This window comes from Gymnoscopelus microlampas, assembly GCF_963454915.1.
Source record: "Gymnoscopelus microlampas genome assembly, chromosome: 15".
Lineage (NCBI taxonomy): Eukaryota > Metazoa > Chordata > Actinopteri > Myctophiformes > Myctophidae > Gymnoscopelus > Gymnoscopelus microlampas.
The window spans coordinates 2,165,802-2,182,901 of record NC_139952.1 but is presented as its reverse complement, the minus strand read 5'-3'; the positions used below and the strand labels follow the sequence as shown (position 1 = coordinate 2,182,901).

General features: G+C 39.5%; 2 protein-coding genes across 9 annotated transcripts in view; both read left to right on the top strand.

Moving 5' to 3' along the window:
- LOC311062090 (NACHT, LRR and PYD domains-containing protein 12-like) overlaps positions 1-17,100 on the top strand; it is a gene marked incomplete at its 3' end in the record, with an annotated part of 437,600 nt that overhangs the window by 369,904 nt on the left and 50,596 nt on the right. The gene's annotated exons all lie outside the window — the stretch shown is intronic.
- On the top strand, positions 664-15,907 carry LOC311062116 (protein NLRC3-like; the record flags this gene model as incomplete). Its single annotated transcript, XM_084080926.1, has 9 exons — positions 664-796; positions 1,709-1,822; positions 2,578-2,688; positions 4,110-4,220; positions 4,680-4,793; positions 5,604-5,714; positions 10,056-10,291; positions 10,532-12,311; positions 15,730-15,907. The coding sequence occupies exons 1-9, from the start codon at positions 672-674 to the stop codon at positions 15,905-15,907; spliced, it is 2,880 nt and encodes a 959-aa protein (XP_083937052.1). The 5' UTR covers positions 664-671.

Here is a 17,100-nt window from a genome sequence, read left to right as displayed (position 1 = left end):
TGTGTGTGTGTGTGTGTGTGTGTGTGTGTGTGTGTGTGTGTGTGTGCGTGAGTGCGTGTGTGTGGATCCTTGTAAAAATACTATGATAAGAATGAACGATAAGATATGACTTTGAGACTTTGATTTCCCCTCTCTCTCTCTCTCTCTCTCTCTCTCTCTCTCTCTCTCTCTCTCTCTCTCTCTCTCTCTCTCTCTCTCTCTCTCTCTCTCCCTCCTCCCTTGGGCTGTCTCTCTCTCTATAGTTCCATCCATCCGTCTGTCTGTCTGTCTGTCTATAGTTCCATCCATCCCTGTCTGTCCAAGTACAGAGCCAGGTGTGTTTTACTAAGAATAGAGGGGTGAAGGGGTTAATGTTGTTGAAGTGTGTGTGTGTGTGTGTGTGCGTGCGTGCGTGCGTGCGTGCGTGCGTGCGTGTGTGTGCGTGCGTGTGTGCGTGTGTGCGTGTGTGTGTGTGTGTAAACCATCATAGCAGCTACGTGATTGCATTTACCTGGTATTCCTGGACAGGAAACCAGAGGAACATCATGTATATTAGCAGTAGGAGTGGTGTAGGAACAGTAGGAGAGTAAAGCATTGTGAACAGTATGTGCACGTGACTGTGTGTGTGCATGCACATTGTGTATATGAAGCAAACATTTATTTACTCTGTAATCTTGACAGGTTTAATAAATATGGGGGTAAAGATGAGTCATTGTGAGGAGAGAGAGGAGGAGGGAACTGAGAAACAGCACATCCACAGACCAGAGCCTCCATCTGTGTCTATGAAGAGTGATGAACCTGGACCTCCAGATACAAAGTAGGTCAATCCTCCTACACATTGTATGTTCATTGTAAACCACATATTAAACCGTTATATTATTCTTTTTATTAATACAAAAATGCTCCTTGAATTGTGGTGGGTGCTCCTGATATTTTTCTGGTACTCCTACATTTTTAAAGTGGTAGCACCGGTAGAAAGTTAATTTTGAGCCCTGACAAGGCTGCCTTAGCAAAGCGTTCTGTGAATCCTCTGATCTCAGACACAAGGGAACGTGCCTCAAGCCAAGCCGCTGATTGTTTTTTATTAATGCAACGCCCAAAACACACCCATGACGGTAGATATTGTGCCTGCCTGGCATTACAGGCCCTTTAGAGTCCTCTAGATAGGACCATAGCTCTAGATACCCCCCCACAGAGTAAGTTAAGTCATGTGACATGGAGCTATAAGTTATGTAGTTGAAATAGGGCCATAGAGTCTAATGTGTGTCCTCCCTGTCCAATGTTTATCTATAGATTTTAAGTTTTGTGAATGAAGTCGATCAAATCTGTTTGTCTGTCTGCCTTTCGGTCTGTCTGTCTGTCTGTCAGCTTGTCGGTCAGTCGGTCATAAATGTTTTATTTATGTTTATTTGACATGGCATGGCAACACGAGTAAACAGGAAACTCATTGATGGGGGGCTCCCCACCTCCCCTACTCCTCTACCTGGTCACGCCCACAGTGGGCATGGCCACGCCCACTGTGGCATCTATCTATCTATGCAACTGTTACTGTGCTGCATGTTTAGTAGTTTTTTTTATTTTTGTATTTCTTGTTGCTCTAATGTTGTGAGGCAAAACCCAAATATCTGACTCTCTTATACTTGTATAACTGGATGTAACAATACAGAATATTGAACGGACTGATGTTTTTATTCACATGATGATTATATAAACATTTGTATGATTCCAGAAGTCTTCACCACAGACCAGAGTCTCCAAAACCCAGCTGTCTGTCTATGAAGAGTGATCTGTCTAAAGGAAGACCTCCTGACTTCAGTAATGAACCTGGACCTCCAGACACAAAGTATGTGAATCCTCCTATACAATATACACAACACTATGATATCATCACCTTGCTAAACTAATGGCCTAAGTCATTGTTTGAGGAAAATTATATTTTTGCCTAAGTCAGCTCCTCATGACACTGGCCACCTCTGGTAAAATCGCCCATCTCCTAATTGAAAAGGATCCTGCTGTTCACTCCCCTATTTAATCCTATTTAAACCTATTTAAATCTCTTATGTTACATAACTGACAGACAGTGTTAATTCTATTTAAATAGTCATAATTTGTTATAAACATTTTGGGTGAAATGATTAAGAAATACCATATAGTTTTGTTTTGGATCAGTTTTTTATTTGTCCTGAAAAACTTAAAAAAATGACATAGGCCATTAGTTTAGCAAGGCGACGATATGACAACACAAGACAAAATATAATAACAGCATGGTTTTCCTGCCCAATCTTAACTATTGGTTATAAGTTACTGTGTGTTCAGTTTGTGAATGAAGTCGTACAAATCACTATGTGGTGTTCAGAGGTGAAGCTGCACTATACAGACTGACTGTTTGCTTGTGTTCATGTCCTATCTATTAACAAACTATGGGATTTCTATGTTTGCAACTGCTATTGTACTGCATTTTGTACTGTTTGTGTTGTTATTTTATTGCTGTCTTTCTTGTTGCTGCAACTTTGAGGAGCTGAAAAATAAATCTTATAATACTATAACGGTACATAATGAAGCAGACTTTTTCATTCATCATGTGTATGATGTCAATAGTCTTCGCCACAGACCAGAGTCTCCAACACCCAGCTGTGTGTCTATGAAGAGTGATCTGTCTAAAGGAAGACCTCCTGACTTCAGTAATGAACCTGGACCTCCACACACAAAGTATGTGAATACTTCTATACAATATACACAACTCTATATGACAACACAATATCATGCTAAGTTTCATGTTCAAGTTAATAAAACACGACAATATGTAATAACAACATGGTCTCCCTGCCCAATTATTATAGATTATAAATTACTACGTGTGCAGTTTGTGAATGAAGTTGTACAAATCGAGCGCAGCGTTAGTTCAGGTAGGCACAGCAGGCAGGAGAGTAGGCTACAGTGAGCTGCTACACACTCTCCCCCCCCCCCATTCTCATTCGCTAACCAGGTAATGCATACATACACCCATGTAAGTCAGACTGTCTCTCCACATTCACCCTCACTCATCTCCCTTCATTCCCAACACGTAAACCCTCAATCTAATGGTTCATTTACGTATGTGGTATATTTAATCAGAACACTCTTCATGCTCATTATTGGTTCAGCTCTGTTCCTGCAGCTGTCTGTTATAAAACTCCCTCCACCTCCCCAGCCTCCTCCTGTGGCGTGCCATCTAAGTTAAATGTGTGATTCTGTGGGTTGTAGGATGTTATATCTGTGTATCTTAACTACTGTACTTATGCTTGAAGGGCTCAATATTTAAATGTTTTTTTTTGTGGATTCTGTTTCTTTTGATTGTATGTTAATCTGTATAGGCCTATTCATTTATGCCCTTAAAGGGTTCCTGTTATGCAATAACTCTGTATCTTATGCGCTGCTTCTGGGGGGGTTAGTGATCTCAGATATTCTGTGTCATGCTTGCAAAGATAATCTGTAGTATCACAGGTGCACAGTCACTCCGCCAAACTGAATGCAATAGCATTGCAATAAATGATTATTCCTGACAAAAGTGTCTAACTGAAATCACTATGTGTTGTTCAGTGGTGAAGCTGCACTATACAGACTGACTGCTTGTCTTATCTGTGCAAACTATGGACTATATATCTATGCAACTGTTATTGTACTGTTTAGGGTTGTCCGATATTGGCTTTTTTACCGATAACCGATATACCGATATTGTCCAACTCTTAATTACCGATACCGATATCAACCAATACCGATATATGCGGGGATTATTGGGATTAGGGTAAGCTCAAATTTCATATCAAACACACCATATACAGTAAGAACTCCTGTAACTTATTTATAAAGCAAAAAAAAAAAAAAAAAAAAAAAAAAATTCAAAAACCGATACCGATATTTTCCCAATATCAATTTTTATGCTAATATCGGCCGATAATATCGGGAGGCCGATAATATCGGACATCCCTAGTACTGTTTCTATTGTTATTTGATTGCTGCCTTTCTTGTTGATGCAAGTTTGAGAAACAAAACAAGAACTGTAGTCTTATAATAATATAATGAAGCATCTTGAACACGCAGATGTTTTCATTCGCAAGATAATCATAGAAACTTTTTTATGATTTCAATAGTCTATACCACAGACCAGAGTCTCCAACACCCAGCTTTGTGTCTATGAAGAGTGACCTGTCTGAAGGAAGACCTCCTGACTTCAGTAATGAACCTGGACCTCCAGACACAAAGTATGTGAATCCTCCTTTACGATATAAACAACACTATGATATGACAACACAATATCATGCTATTAACTAACTATAAGTACAAGACAACATTTCATAATGGTGTAGCATCCCTGCCCAATATTAACCAACCTGTATAAGTTACTATGTGTGCAGTTTGTGAAAGAAGCCGTACAAATCACTATGTAGTGTTCAGTGGTGAAGCTGCACTATACAGACGGGCTGCTTGTGTGCATGATGTCTTATCTATGTAACAAACTATGGAATATCTATGTATGCAACTGCTATTGCACTATTCTTACTGTTACTATTGTTGTTTTATTGCTGTCTTTCTTGTTGCTGCAACTTTGAGGAGCTGAAAAAGAAAAAAATATGTATTAATCTTACAATACTATAACAGAACATAATGAAGAATCTTGAACAAGCAGACTTTTTCATTCACATTTTTGATTATTATTCCAGAAGTCTTTACCACAGACCAGAGTCTACAACACCCAGCTGTGTGTCTATGAAGAGTGACCAGTCTAAAGGAAGATTTATTGACTTCAGTAATGAACCCGTACCTCCAGACACACAGTATGTGAATCCTCCTATACAATAAACAATACTATGATATGACAACACAATATCATGCTAAGTACTGTACATGCTAATTCAGTGGCGGAACAACTGAAAGCAGGGCCGGTAGGTACGGCACACTTATCAGGCCCCCGCTACGCACGCGCGGACATTTGCAGATTGTGTTTGTTTTTTTGTTACTTTATTTCGATTTTAGGGTTAGGCTGAGCTTCCAACAATGTTTTGGGGTGAATTGCCTCGAATATATTTGCAGTTCCGTGTAAGCTGGTGAATCTCAGGGAAAGTTGCTGAGAGGCGGAGAGGCGGAGCACGCAAAGTGCGTCTGATTCTAATAAAATAAAGGTCCATGTGATCTGACGGCCCGGGCTCCCGGAGTCCCGGGCCCGTAGGCGGCCGCCTACCTAGCCTACTCGGATGCTCCGCCACTGTGCTAATTACTAAAGCACAAGACAACATAATGGTGTAACATCCTTACCTCCCTGCACAATATTAACCAATATTTGTTAGTTACAATGCGTGCAGTTTGTGAATGAAGTCGTACAAATCACTATTATATGTTGTGTTCAGTGCAGACTGACTGATTGTGTCTTATCTCTGCAAACTATGGACTATACAGTATATCTATGCAACTGTTATTGTACAGTTTGACTGTTTCTATTGTTATGTTATTGCTGCTTTTCTTGTTGATGCTAGTTTGAGGAGCTGAAAAACCAAACAAGAACTGTAGTGTTATAATAATATAATGGAACAAGCAGATGTTTTCATTCACATAATAATTGTAGAAACTTTTTTTTATGATTTCAATAGTCTTCACCACAGACCAGAGTCTCCAACACCCAGCTGTTTGTCTATGAAGAGTGACCAGTCTAAAGGAAGATTTCTTGACTTCAGTAATGAACCTGGACCTCCAGACACAAAGTATGTGAATCCTTCTATACAATATACACAACACTATGCTACAACTTCACAATATCATGTTAAGTACATGCTAATTACTAAAGCACAAGACAACTTTCTGAATGAAGTGGTACGAATCACAATGTGGTGGTCAGTGGTGAAGCTGCACTATACAGACTGACTAAGTGTGTGCATATGTGCTATCTACTGTATGCAACAAACTATGGAATATCTATCCATCCGTCTGTCTGTCTGTCTGTGCGTCCGTCCGTCTGTCTATGCAACTGTTATTTTACTGCATTTTCATTAAATCAAATTGACCCTTTTTTCCCAGTGACTTGATTGGCCATTGTCTTACTTCGGGGGCTCCACACGTTCTAACACCTTCTCTCCCACACAGCGGGGATACCATTACATTAAATATTAAATATCGGTTAGCTTTGTTAACACAACATTTCAATCCCACTCATACCTCACAGGTACACTTCATTTGTCTTAGAGACAGAAAAATAAATCTGATATAGACCTATAACTCATTCTCAGAAACCTGGCCAGTGGCAATTCACGTTGTTATATACCCACAGTTCATTCACTTTTACTTCTGGTAGTGACAGAGTAAACAATGTTTCCTTACAAAGATTAACTTTTCAAAGTTACGTTTATGCCTGCTGTCTGCAGCCAGTGTCTGTGTCCATGTGTCCAGACTCACTGAAGAGCATAGATCTGATATATTATAACTCTATGGCATAGATATGAGGAGGGAAAGTGAGCTCCATTGGGAATGGTAACTAAGAGAAAACTCATGAAACAGCGTGATGGCTGTAGCTGTGAGCTGGAATTAGGCTACATGAAGCATAGGTTAAATATGTGATGCATCACCGCCACAAACAGACCTATACTATAGCCTATATACTGTAGGTCTAAGAAGCACTTCCGTACACTCACTGACTATCTTTATTGACACAAACTCAAAATAATGACAATGACAGTGGTTCTCAAACATTTCCATCTCAAGGACGGTAGGACCCCCACATTGACATGCATTTGGCTACAGACCCCCATCTGAACATATTTTCTCAGAGGGACTTGCATAACAGAGGATTTGTGCATTTTTCAAAAAAAAATCTAGATTTAACTAAATGTTTTGAAAATAGACAATCTACAAGCTCAAAACGGGCAGTGATTGGATGCATTGTGATCTTGTAGATCATCTATCCCAAACAAAGTATAAAATAGGGTTAAAGTGGTTAAACTGTTCCTTGTTTTGCTGTAGACCCCCTGGAACTCTCTCAAGAGAGAGATCTTTTTTTACAGTGGGCGGGGGCATTCTGTCCAGTGGCTTTTTACACAATAAAAAAGGTCCTGTGGTCTTTGATGGTCAGATGTGAGTTATTGGGGACTAGAAGAGCTACTGTAAATAATAATAAAGAAAACGCTGGGTTATTGTGTAAAAAAATACATATTTAGCCACCGGACCGAATGCCCCCGCCCACTGTAAAAAAGATGGCGAAAATTGCTAAAACTATAGAAAGCAGTAAATAAATAAAAATTAACACTCATCTTTTATTTACTTTAATTACAAGCTAAAACATAAACCTTGGTTGTAAAAAAACAAAGTTGTCCTTTAAGATTCTACATAAGAAAATCCCAATTTAAAATCCCAAATTCAAAAGAAAGGAGTACGATGTTTTACCTCTGGCAGTCAATGAGTTAACACTTAGCCTGCCCTAATTATTTCAGATTTTTTTGCTGTTTTCTGCCAGAGATTTTTCATTGAAATTAAAAAAGTACTCAGGAGCCGAGATACAGAATTTTTAAGTTTTTAGTTAACAAGGAAGTGGATAGGAGTCTAGATCTTCGAAAAATCATATCTCCTTGGTCTTTGGGTCAAATTGAAAAAAATGTTTTTCCCAATAGAACGCATTTATGCGATCTTGGCGGCCAAGTGTGCTATTTAATAGATCGCATTTATGCGTGATTGGCAGAAATTTAGTTAATATATTTTTTTCAAAGTTATTTTTTCAAGCTTTGTGAGCTTGTAAATCTGCTATTTTCAAATGATTATACATTTTATACATTTGAAAGTTTGTTTTTGCAGTTGGCTTTTAACATTGTTGATGTAATTCATTGGATGTGCCCTTGTGTGTACAAGCTATATAGTTGTGCACCCTGTTGGATGGGTCTGTAGACTGGTAGTGACCCAACCAACATGGTGAATCTTGGCCACGCCCCCCAAACCACTCCCCCACCCAAGCGAACTTTGCCAGCCCTATTGGTTCCCAGATTAGCATCTCAATGGGCAAGTCTGCTGACAGACTAAATGCCAACTTTTGCCAACCGACTACCAGTCTGTTGCAGTCTGAAGTAGTCTGAAATAGTCTGAACAAGTCTGTTTCATGGAGAGACGCCTTAACAGGTCGTTCAGGAGGTGATGCCTCAATTAGCTCCTTGTTACCAGTCTGGTTCAGCCAGGTCTCTTTGAACATATTACATCTAGTTAGTGTTGTCGCCTACAGGCAAACACTTGTGTTTGTTCACTTTTATATAGATCGCAACTCTAAAACTTTGCCACACTACTCCTCCCACAGTTTTTCCGGCATGTCAAATCGACCGGCTTCAACGGGAATGGTTTGCATTTTGTTAAGTGATATGTTGCATAGTTTAATTGATCAGCCCAATTGATCACTGACCTCTGGGAACAAAAAGAATGAATCCACAATGAAATGATTAAATACTGTATATAAACTATTTTTTATTTGGTTGTACTAATAAACAGAAGGAAAAAAAAGTGTGAATATGAAACCCTTCAGTAATTTGATAGATAGGCAGATTTTTTATGTCAAATAGATGTTTAAAAGCTAATCAAGCATCTGTACTACAAAGACCCTGTCACCTTTGCCTTTTAAAAAAGTCGGGTGACATATTTGTCCATGCTTTTATGTCATCTTGTTGGGGTAACAGTCTCTCCTGCCTGTCAGAAATCACTCTCATGTCTCCATCTTGTTGACAATACAGCATCTAGGATTTGAACTGGTGCCAAGTCAAGAATATGTAGGAAAACCCACCACTCCCAATACTATTTGTTTATTGAAGCAAAAACTACTATTACAACTAGTTATAGTTTAAACTGCACAGCAAATTAGCACAATTGGATACTTGTTTTCAGAGTAGCCAGTTATTTTCTTTACTGAAGTTGTATCCTACTGGCTCATCTGCCAGTGAGGACAAAAATGTATGTCTGAATCAGAAAACAAATAGACAAATGCACAATTTATATCTTTCTGATTTATGCATGAAAGATTTATGAATATACCATATAGCACCATGACAGAGTGGAGATTATTATTTTATATCAACTAGGGCCGGGACTTTATCGCGTTAATTTCGATCAATTAATTACAGAAAAATTATCGCGCTAAAAAAATTAACGCATTTTAATCGCACCCGTTTTTGCACCGCGGAACGTTTATCACTGGACGAGTTTCAGACGGACCGCTTATGCCAGCGCACCAAGCTGAAACGACGCAAGCTTATTTAGCGGAAAGACGTGGTTCTCACTTCTCAGACAACAACAAAGTTGACTGCAACCAGCACAGTGCATGAGCACTGCTTGATAATGTTGGCTGGGCATAAAATCTGTAATGGATGCCCCCCCCCCCCACGCGCGCGTTTGTCCCGTTTAGGGGGGTTGGTGGCGGTAAGCTGGGGGGGGGGGTGCATGATGCGGTGCGGATCACATGCGCGCGATTTTTATTAATAATTAATTAAACTACTATAAAACAACAGTAACAACAACACAATCTACCAGCCTCGAGTGGTGGAAAATAGCAGATCTACAAGCTCACTATGCCTTGCGCTTGTAGATCGGCTATTTTCACATGGTTACCACCACATGTTTTATTATAATAATCGAAATCTACAAAGTAACTAGTAACTAAAGTTTTCAAATAATTGTAGTGGAGTAAAAGTACAATATTTGCCTCTGAGATATAGTGGAGTTACTGGAGTAGAAGTAAAAGTATTAGAAATTGGAAATACTCGAGAGTCAAGTGCAAATACCTCAAAATTGTACTTAAGTACAGTTCTAGAGTACATGTACTTAAATACGTATGCCAAAATCCATTTTAAAAAATAGCTTTTCACTGTTTTCAGGTCAGATATTGATATGCGATTAAAATGCGATTAATTGCGATTAATTAATTACAAAGCCTCTAATTAATTAGATTAATTTTTTTAATCGAGTCCCAGCCCTAATATCAACACAATGCAGTGTGAACATATCAATGATGTTAAATGTCATATGATATTATAAGTAGATATTAAAGACTATTATATAGTAATACATTGTCTTCATCTCCACAGAGAGAGGAAGAGGAGTGGTTGTGTTGTGACAGAGCAGGCGTCCAGGTGTTCAGTGTGTGAGGAGGTTCTTACAGATCCAGTCTCTACCAGCTGTGGACACTGGTTCTGCAGACAGTGCATCACCTCATACTGGGACCAGTCTGCTCCAACAGGACACTATGTCTGTCCCCAGTGTGGACAGACATTCAGAACCACACCTGAACTGAAGACACCCAGTCAAACCACACCTGGACAAAGTAAGACTGGACAGAATTTGCACTAATTAAAATGGTTAATAAATGGAATGCTTAAATTGCAGAAATCATAGTCAGACTAAATGTTCAAATTAGTGTCCGTATCAATATCTAAGTGCAAATAATGAAGATAAACAACTATCAACTCTGGACAAAAACAACTGGTCTTGTTTATGGTTGTTACGTTTTTCTTAACAAATTGTGTGCTGAATGTTTAAATCATATGTGTTTTTCTCATGTCAGATGTCAGTCTGCTGGTTGATTTGAATGATTATACGATCAGTTTGAACAGTCTTGATGATGTAAAAGACCGCATGACAGAAGAGTCTGGAACTTCCCTCACCAGCACCTACACAGAGCTCTACATCACAGAGGGAGAGAGTGAAGGGGTTAATAGCCAACATGAGGTGATACAGCTTCAGACAGCTTTCAACATGAAGACCTTCCATGACACACCAATCAACTGCTGTGACATCTTTAAACCCCTCCATGGCAGAAAGACACCCATCAGAAGAGTTCTGACCAAGGGCATCGCTGGTATTGGAAAAACATTCTCTGTGCGTAAGTTCACTCTGGACTGGGCAAAGGGTTTGGAAAATCAAGATATAAATCTCCTGGTTCCCTTTTCATTCCGAGAGCTGAACTTGGTCAGAGATGAGCAGTACAGTCTTCTCACACTGATCCATGAATTCCACCCAACATTAAAGAAGGTCACAGCAGAGCAGCTTGCTGTCTGGAAAGTTGGCTTCATCTTTGATGGTCTGGATGAAAGCAGGTTTCCATTGTTCCAAAAAACAAAACAAAAAAATGACATTGTTTCTGATGTCACAGTGACATCATCAGTGGATGCTCTGTTAACAAACCTCATCGAGGGGAATCTGCTCCCCTCAGCTCTCCTCTGGATAACCACCAGACCTGCAGCAGCCAATCAGATCCCTCCTGCATGTGTTGACATGGTGACAGAAGTGCGAGGGTTCACAGACCCACAGAAGGAGAAGTACTTTAGAAACAGATTCAGTGATGAGAAACAGGCCAGCACAGTCATCTCACACATGAAGACATCAAGGAGCCTCCACATCCTGTGTCACATCCCACTATTATGTTGGATCATTGCTACCGTTCTGCTGGACATGTTGAGGACAGATGTGACAGAACATCTGCCCAAGACCCTGACTGAGATATGCTGCCACTTCCTGTTGGTTCAGACAAAGAGGAAGAAGAAGAAGTATGATGAGACGCATGAGGTGAATCAACATCAGCTCATGGAGACTGACAGGGAAGTTCTCCTGAAGCTGGGCAGGTTGGCATTTGAACATCTGGAGAAAGGTAGCATCCTGTTCTACCAAGAAGACCTGGAAGAGTGTGGTATTGATGTGAAAGATGCCTCACTGTACTCAGGAGTGTGCACAGAGATCTTCAAAAGAGAGGGTGTGCTCTTCCAGAAAACGGTCTACAGCTTTGTTCATCTGAGCATCCAGGAGTTTCTGGCTGCAGTCTACCTGTTCCATTGTTTCACAGAGAAGAACAGGAAGGTACTGAAGACATTCCTGGGATATAATTGTTACCCCCTCTCCAACTTCCTGGAATCTGCTATGAAAAAAGCCCTGAAGAGTAAAAATGGCCACCTGGACTTACTTGTTCGGTTTCTTCATGGCCTCTCACTGGAGTCCAACCAGAGTCTGTTAGGAGGCCTACTGGGTCAGACAGAGAACAGTCCAGAGAGCATCCAGGAAGCCATCAACAACCTAAAGAGCATGATAAACACTCATGATATCTCTCCTGACAGATGTATCAATATCTTCCACTGTTTGATGGAGATGAACGACCACTCATTACATCAGGAGATCAAACAGTACCTGAACGGATCAAAAAAGAAACTGTCTGGGAGCCAGTGTTCAGCTCTGGCCGCCATGCTGCTGATGTCAGAGGAGGTTCTGGAAGAGTTAGACCTGGACAAATACAACACATCAGAGGGGGGGCGAAGGAGACTGATCCCAGCTGTTAGGAACTGCAGAAAGGCTCGGTTAGTAGTCAAGTGAATAGAAACATCCTAGTGGCATTACAGCTAACACTATAATTAGAAATTAAGGTTGACATAAAGGTTTCAATAAAACTGTCTGTGTCTCAAATAGTGACTAGTGGTATTGGCCCTGATTCATAAAGGGATTTGCGACCATATTTTGTACGTACCGGCATTTAGGACAAGTCGTACATATCCATCTGATGCATAAAGATTTTTTGGTCTGTGTTTTGTGCGTCAGGTGCGCACGTTCTCAGGTCAGCCCCGAGGCTGGCGTACCAGGGCTGAAATGTGCGTATGTCTTTAGAATGCTTTATTCTTCATGCCAAAATCAATTACAACAGTGGCAAACCTCAAATAAAATATATATGTGCCCAACATTTGTCATCACATATATATAAAAAATTAAAAATAAATGTCAAACGATATATTGCTTGTAGCCAATGCATAATATAGACATGATGTAGATTCCACCGCTTTTTATTTATTTTCTAGGCTATATGAGTCGCAGCTGAATTATTAGGTGTGTGTTTGCCAGCGAGCCATCTCAGCCAAAGTGTCACGTAATAATGAAAATAGGCTATGATGCCTTAATGAAACTGCGGAGGGACTGACTGCATCAGTGTCCGTGTCGCGGTATTAATTTGTAAAGCCTACTGTAGGCTACTGTATATTGATCACATGAACGCCACACACGACAGCCTAATAAATATTACCATCTGATGAGGAAAAATAAAGTGGATGAAAGCTGTGTCCAGAACCATTCCCCATTCCGACGTAGGACAGTGATATCCAAAATGAACTAATTTAATCAATAAGCTCTGGTCCATAATCGGATAGACGCTTGTATGCCCTGGATTTATTTTCAACATCATCTTTAAGGTGCGCAATGTTCATTAGAAAATGCTTATAATATCCTTTCCACGTTTTATTAGCCTTTTATTTGGTAATGGGGTTAAACCTTGTAAACTTCTTTATTCTCATTACACATGAGAGCATTTATTACGTGATCCGCTTCCAGACAGAACAGTAAGTTGTCAAGGCGATGCGACACCGCATATGTTATCTTAGACGAGAGACGGCAGAGTTGAGCTTGCATCAGCGTTGCCAGATGTTGTGAGAGAAATAAGCAACCAGGTCTAGGAAAACAAGCCCAAAAGAAGCAACTGGCACTTAGGCCATTATAAGCACTTTAATTAAACCGTTGTGAGCTTGTAGATCTGCTATTTATTTTTAAAATCGTGTAATACAATTTGGAAGATTTGGAAGATTTTTTAAACATTATAACAACACAAATCTGCCTCCAGCTCGCACAAAACATTTTCAGATGGGGCTTATAGGGATAAATTAGCATACATATTAACTTGGGGGTCCATGACATGTAAATATTTGAGAACCACCGGTTAAAACAATTAAACAATTGTGAAGCAAGCCCAAATAACCAACTACACTTTAGAAACAAGCCAAAAAAAACGCATCCCACAGCTCCCAATATTTACAAGCAGCTTTACAGAAAAATAAGTCCAAATTCACTTATAATAAGCGGACATGGCAACACTGTTTGGCACGGTTCAGCACGGTGACGTTGAAGTTGGATGCTGTTGGATGCAGCCTTCCAGAGAGTAATCATCACACCTGGTCATACGCACTGGTCATACGCACGTCTCTGTCATATACGACACCCCTTTTGAATCGCACGTCCGTTAGTGAGTACCATAAATACGACCTCCTTTACGAACTTCATTTACACCATATTTACGACCCTCGTTATGAATCAGGGCCAATGTGTGTATGTGCAAATAAAGGCCAGACCACAATAAAGCAGGGTAAAAACTAAACTAAGTCTAAAAGCCCTGCTGGTTACCCCGACCAGACCAGTGGTTTGAACCCACTGACATTGCCATCCTCTCAATAGTGGAACTTAAAATAAAAAGGACAAGATCATTGTTATTTTCAATGGTCCTCATTCACACAGCTCTTAACATTTCTGCTATATTCTTTAGTGTAGGTTTGTTTGTAAATAAAGAGCCACGTCTGATTCATGAAAGGCTGTGTAAAGCCTTGATTTGTGCGCGACTCAGGTTTATCAGATGATGAATTTCACCAAATAGTAAATATGCCATGTATTTGCTCATTCTCACTTTATTCATTTCACACCTTCAACTGCTGGTTGAACATTGCTCTCTTCCTCTGTTCAGTCTTTCTGTGACGTCTAGTGGTGTTGACCGTTCCACACTCCACTCTGCCCTCCCCCCACCTCAGACCTTTTTGTTGTTGCATTCCTGATCCAAAATAGAATAGTAACAGTGTCTGCTGTGGTAGAAAACCGACGCAAAACTATATTAAAGAAAAGTATGTAAACTCCAAAACAACTCTCACAGTGTAATCACTGAGCCTACTGATGATCCAGGTTTAAAGAGAATGTTTTAAATATGTTTTTTCTCTTTTTAAGATTAAGATTGGATGTCAATTAGTCAAACTAGAGGTTCGGGCCGCTTCATGGCCCTCACATCTACGGTGCACCAGTGATCCAACTGATATGACCATATATGGAGATCTCTATCTGTCAGTCCTTGTCCTTTTTATGGGACACTGCTCCTATGTCACACATGTGCAGTATGATGGACCTCGCGGCCAAAATAAAAGTATCTACAATGTGCCTGAATAAAAAGAATGTAGTTTTATATTAACTGTACAATATGTAAGTACATTGAAGGTGGGGAAAGAAGCCTAGGTATTAACCAGAGCACTGATCAATAGTCTGTGGCAAGTTTGGAGGCAAGTGGAGACCTCGTGTGCTGACCAACCCGGGACGTACACCACAGCGTGGGCATTTTAATTCAAGTAGTAGGATATTGGATTTAGGTTCAGGAATGTCACAAATACTAAAAAACTCAAATCTCCATGAATTCAAGGTTTAATTGATAGGGAAAAAGTATTTATTTGGGTGAAATATTCCTTTAATGGAAGACAAAACTATATTAGTATACTCAGCATACTGTAGGTGAAGTGCAAACATGAAACATGAAGGTAACCAACATTAACTCGACTCATCCAATCACCGACAGACGACCCTAACCTTAGTACACACAGAACAACAGGAGAACTAAAGTCCTCAAACTATTCATATGTGTCCTCTTTATTGAGTTATTCTACCATGAAAACAGACCATACCATATGAGAAATGGACCATACCATTAGTGAAGGGGTGTACAGAGGATGGCTTTTTAAACAGTGAGCTTGATTACTCAAATTATTTACATTACATTAACTTTCCATCTGTTGTTTTCTTCCCTGTTCTCTGATCATACTTAAACTGTTTATGTCTGGATAACTAGATACAGATCTCTTAGTTAACTTCCATGACAGTGAACTAGGTATACATTCTTTTGATAGTCTCTTATTTCATCTGTATTTACAGACTTGTTGGCTGTAACCTCAGACAGACAGAGGTTAAAGTTGTGGCTTCAGCTCTCAGCTCTAATCCTTCACATTTGAGAGAATTGGACCTCAGCAAAAACATCCTGGACTCAGGACTACTGGATCTGCTCTTAGCTGGACTGAAGAGTCTGCATTGTAGACTGGAGATTCTAAAGTAAGATTAATTCACCCTATTTATTAGATGTATTATTAGATTTATTTTGATCAATTCTGTTTTATTATATATATATATATATATATATATATATATATATATATATATATATATATATATATATATATATATATATATATATATATATATATGAATATATATATGAATATATTATGAATACTGTGGTGAGAATGTATTAATAAGATTGATATCATGGGAACCCAAGCCTACCTCATGTCCTGCCATGCTGAGATACAAAATTACACTATCATTGTTGGATATATTTTGTCAGATCTTCATCATCTTCTAGTTTTGATTATTTATATTGACATTAATGGGTTCAAGCGTCCATTTCATTAATAGGTATTTCACTAGATGATCCTTAAATGGTTGTGCAGGTACAAAGGTGATCTCCATTTCCTCCCTATAAGCATGTGGTATTTTTCTACTTCCTATGAAACATCTCTCTGAACTCTTTAGATCTGAATTCCTAATAGTCACCATGTGAATACAAATAGAAAACATTTGGGGTTGATGAACTTCTCATTGATATAGTTTTTTATTTGGTCTAAAGTTTAAAAAGGATCAAATAACTCAAGCAAGACCTGACAAAGACCTATGAGACACAGAGAACATCCTCAAACATTTTAAAGGTGAATGAAATCAAGATTCATATTTATGCACAAGCTCTTGCTTATGTCAGGAAGTAATTCTTTTAACATAAGAATACACTCAGGTCATTTGCCAAGTTTGACTTTGGTCTGTCAGACAGTTCTCAAGATACCTGAACTACAGACGTACTTAAAATAAATACATACATACGTACAGATATTTTGTGCATTTAATTTGTGCCCATATATGGAGATCTCTGTGTCTGTCCGTACTTGTCCCTTCTATGCCCATATATGGGGATCCCTAATGTCATCAGTATATTATGATGGTAGTTTTATGTGCGCGTGTGTGTGTGTGTGTGTGTGTGTGTGTGTGTGTGTGTGTGTGTGTGTGTGTGTGTGTGTGTGTGTGTGTGTGTGTGTGTGTGTGTGTGTGTGTGTGTGTGTGTGTGAGCTGAACTTCAGAATCTGAAGAATCTGTCTTTGTTGTCTCCGCCAGAGGTGGAGAGTATGTTTTCGTCTCCGTCCTTCCGTGTGTCCGACCGTCTCAGCCAAGCTAACATTGGTCAAGCTTCACGTGACACGT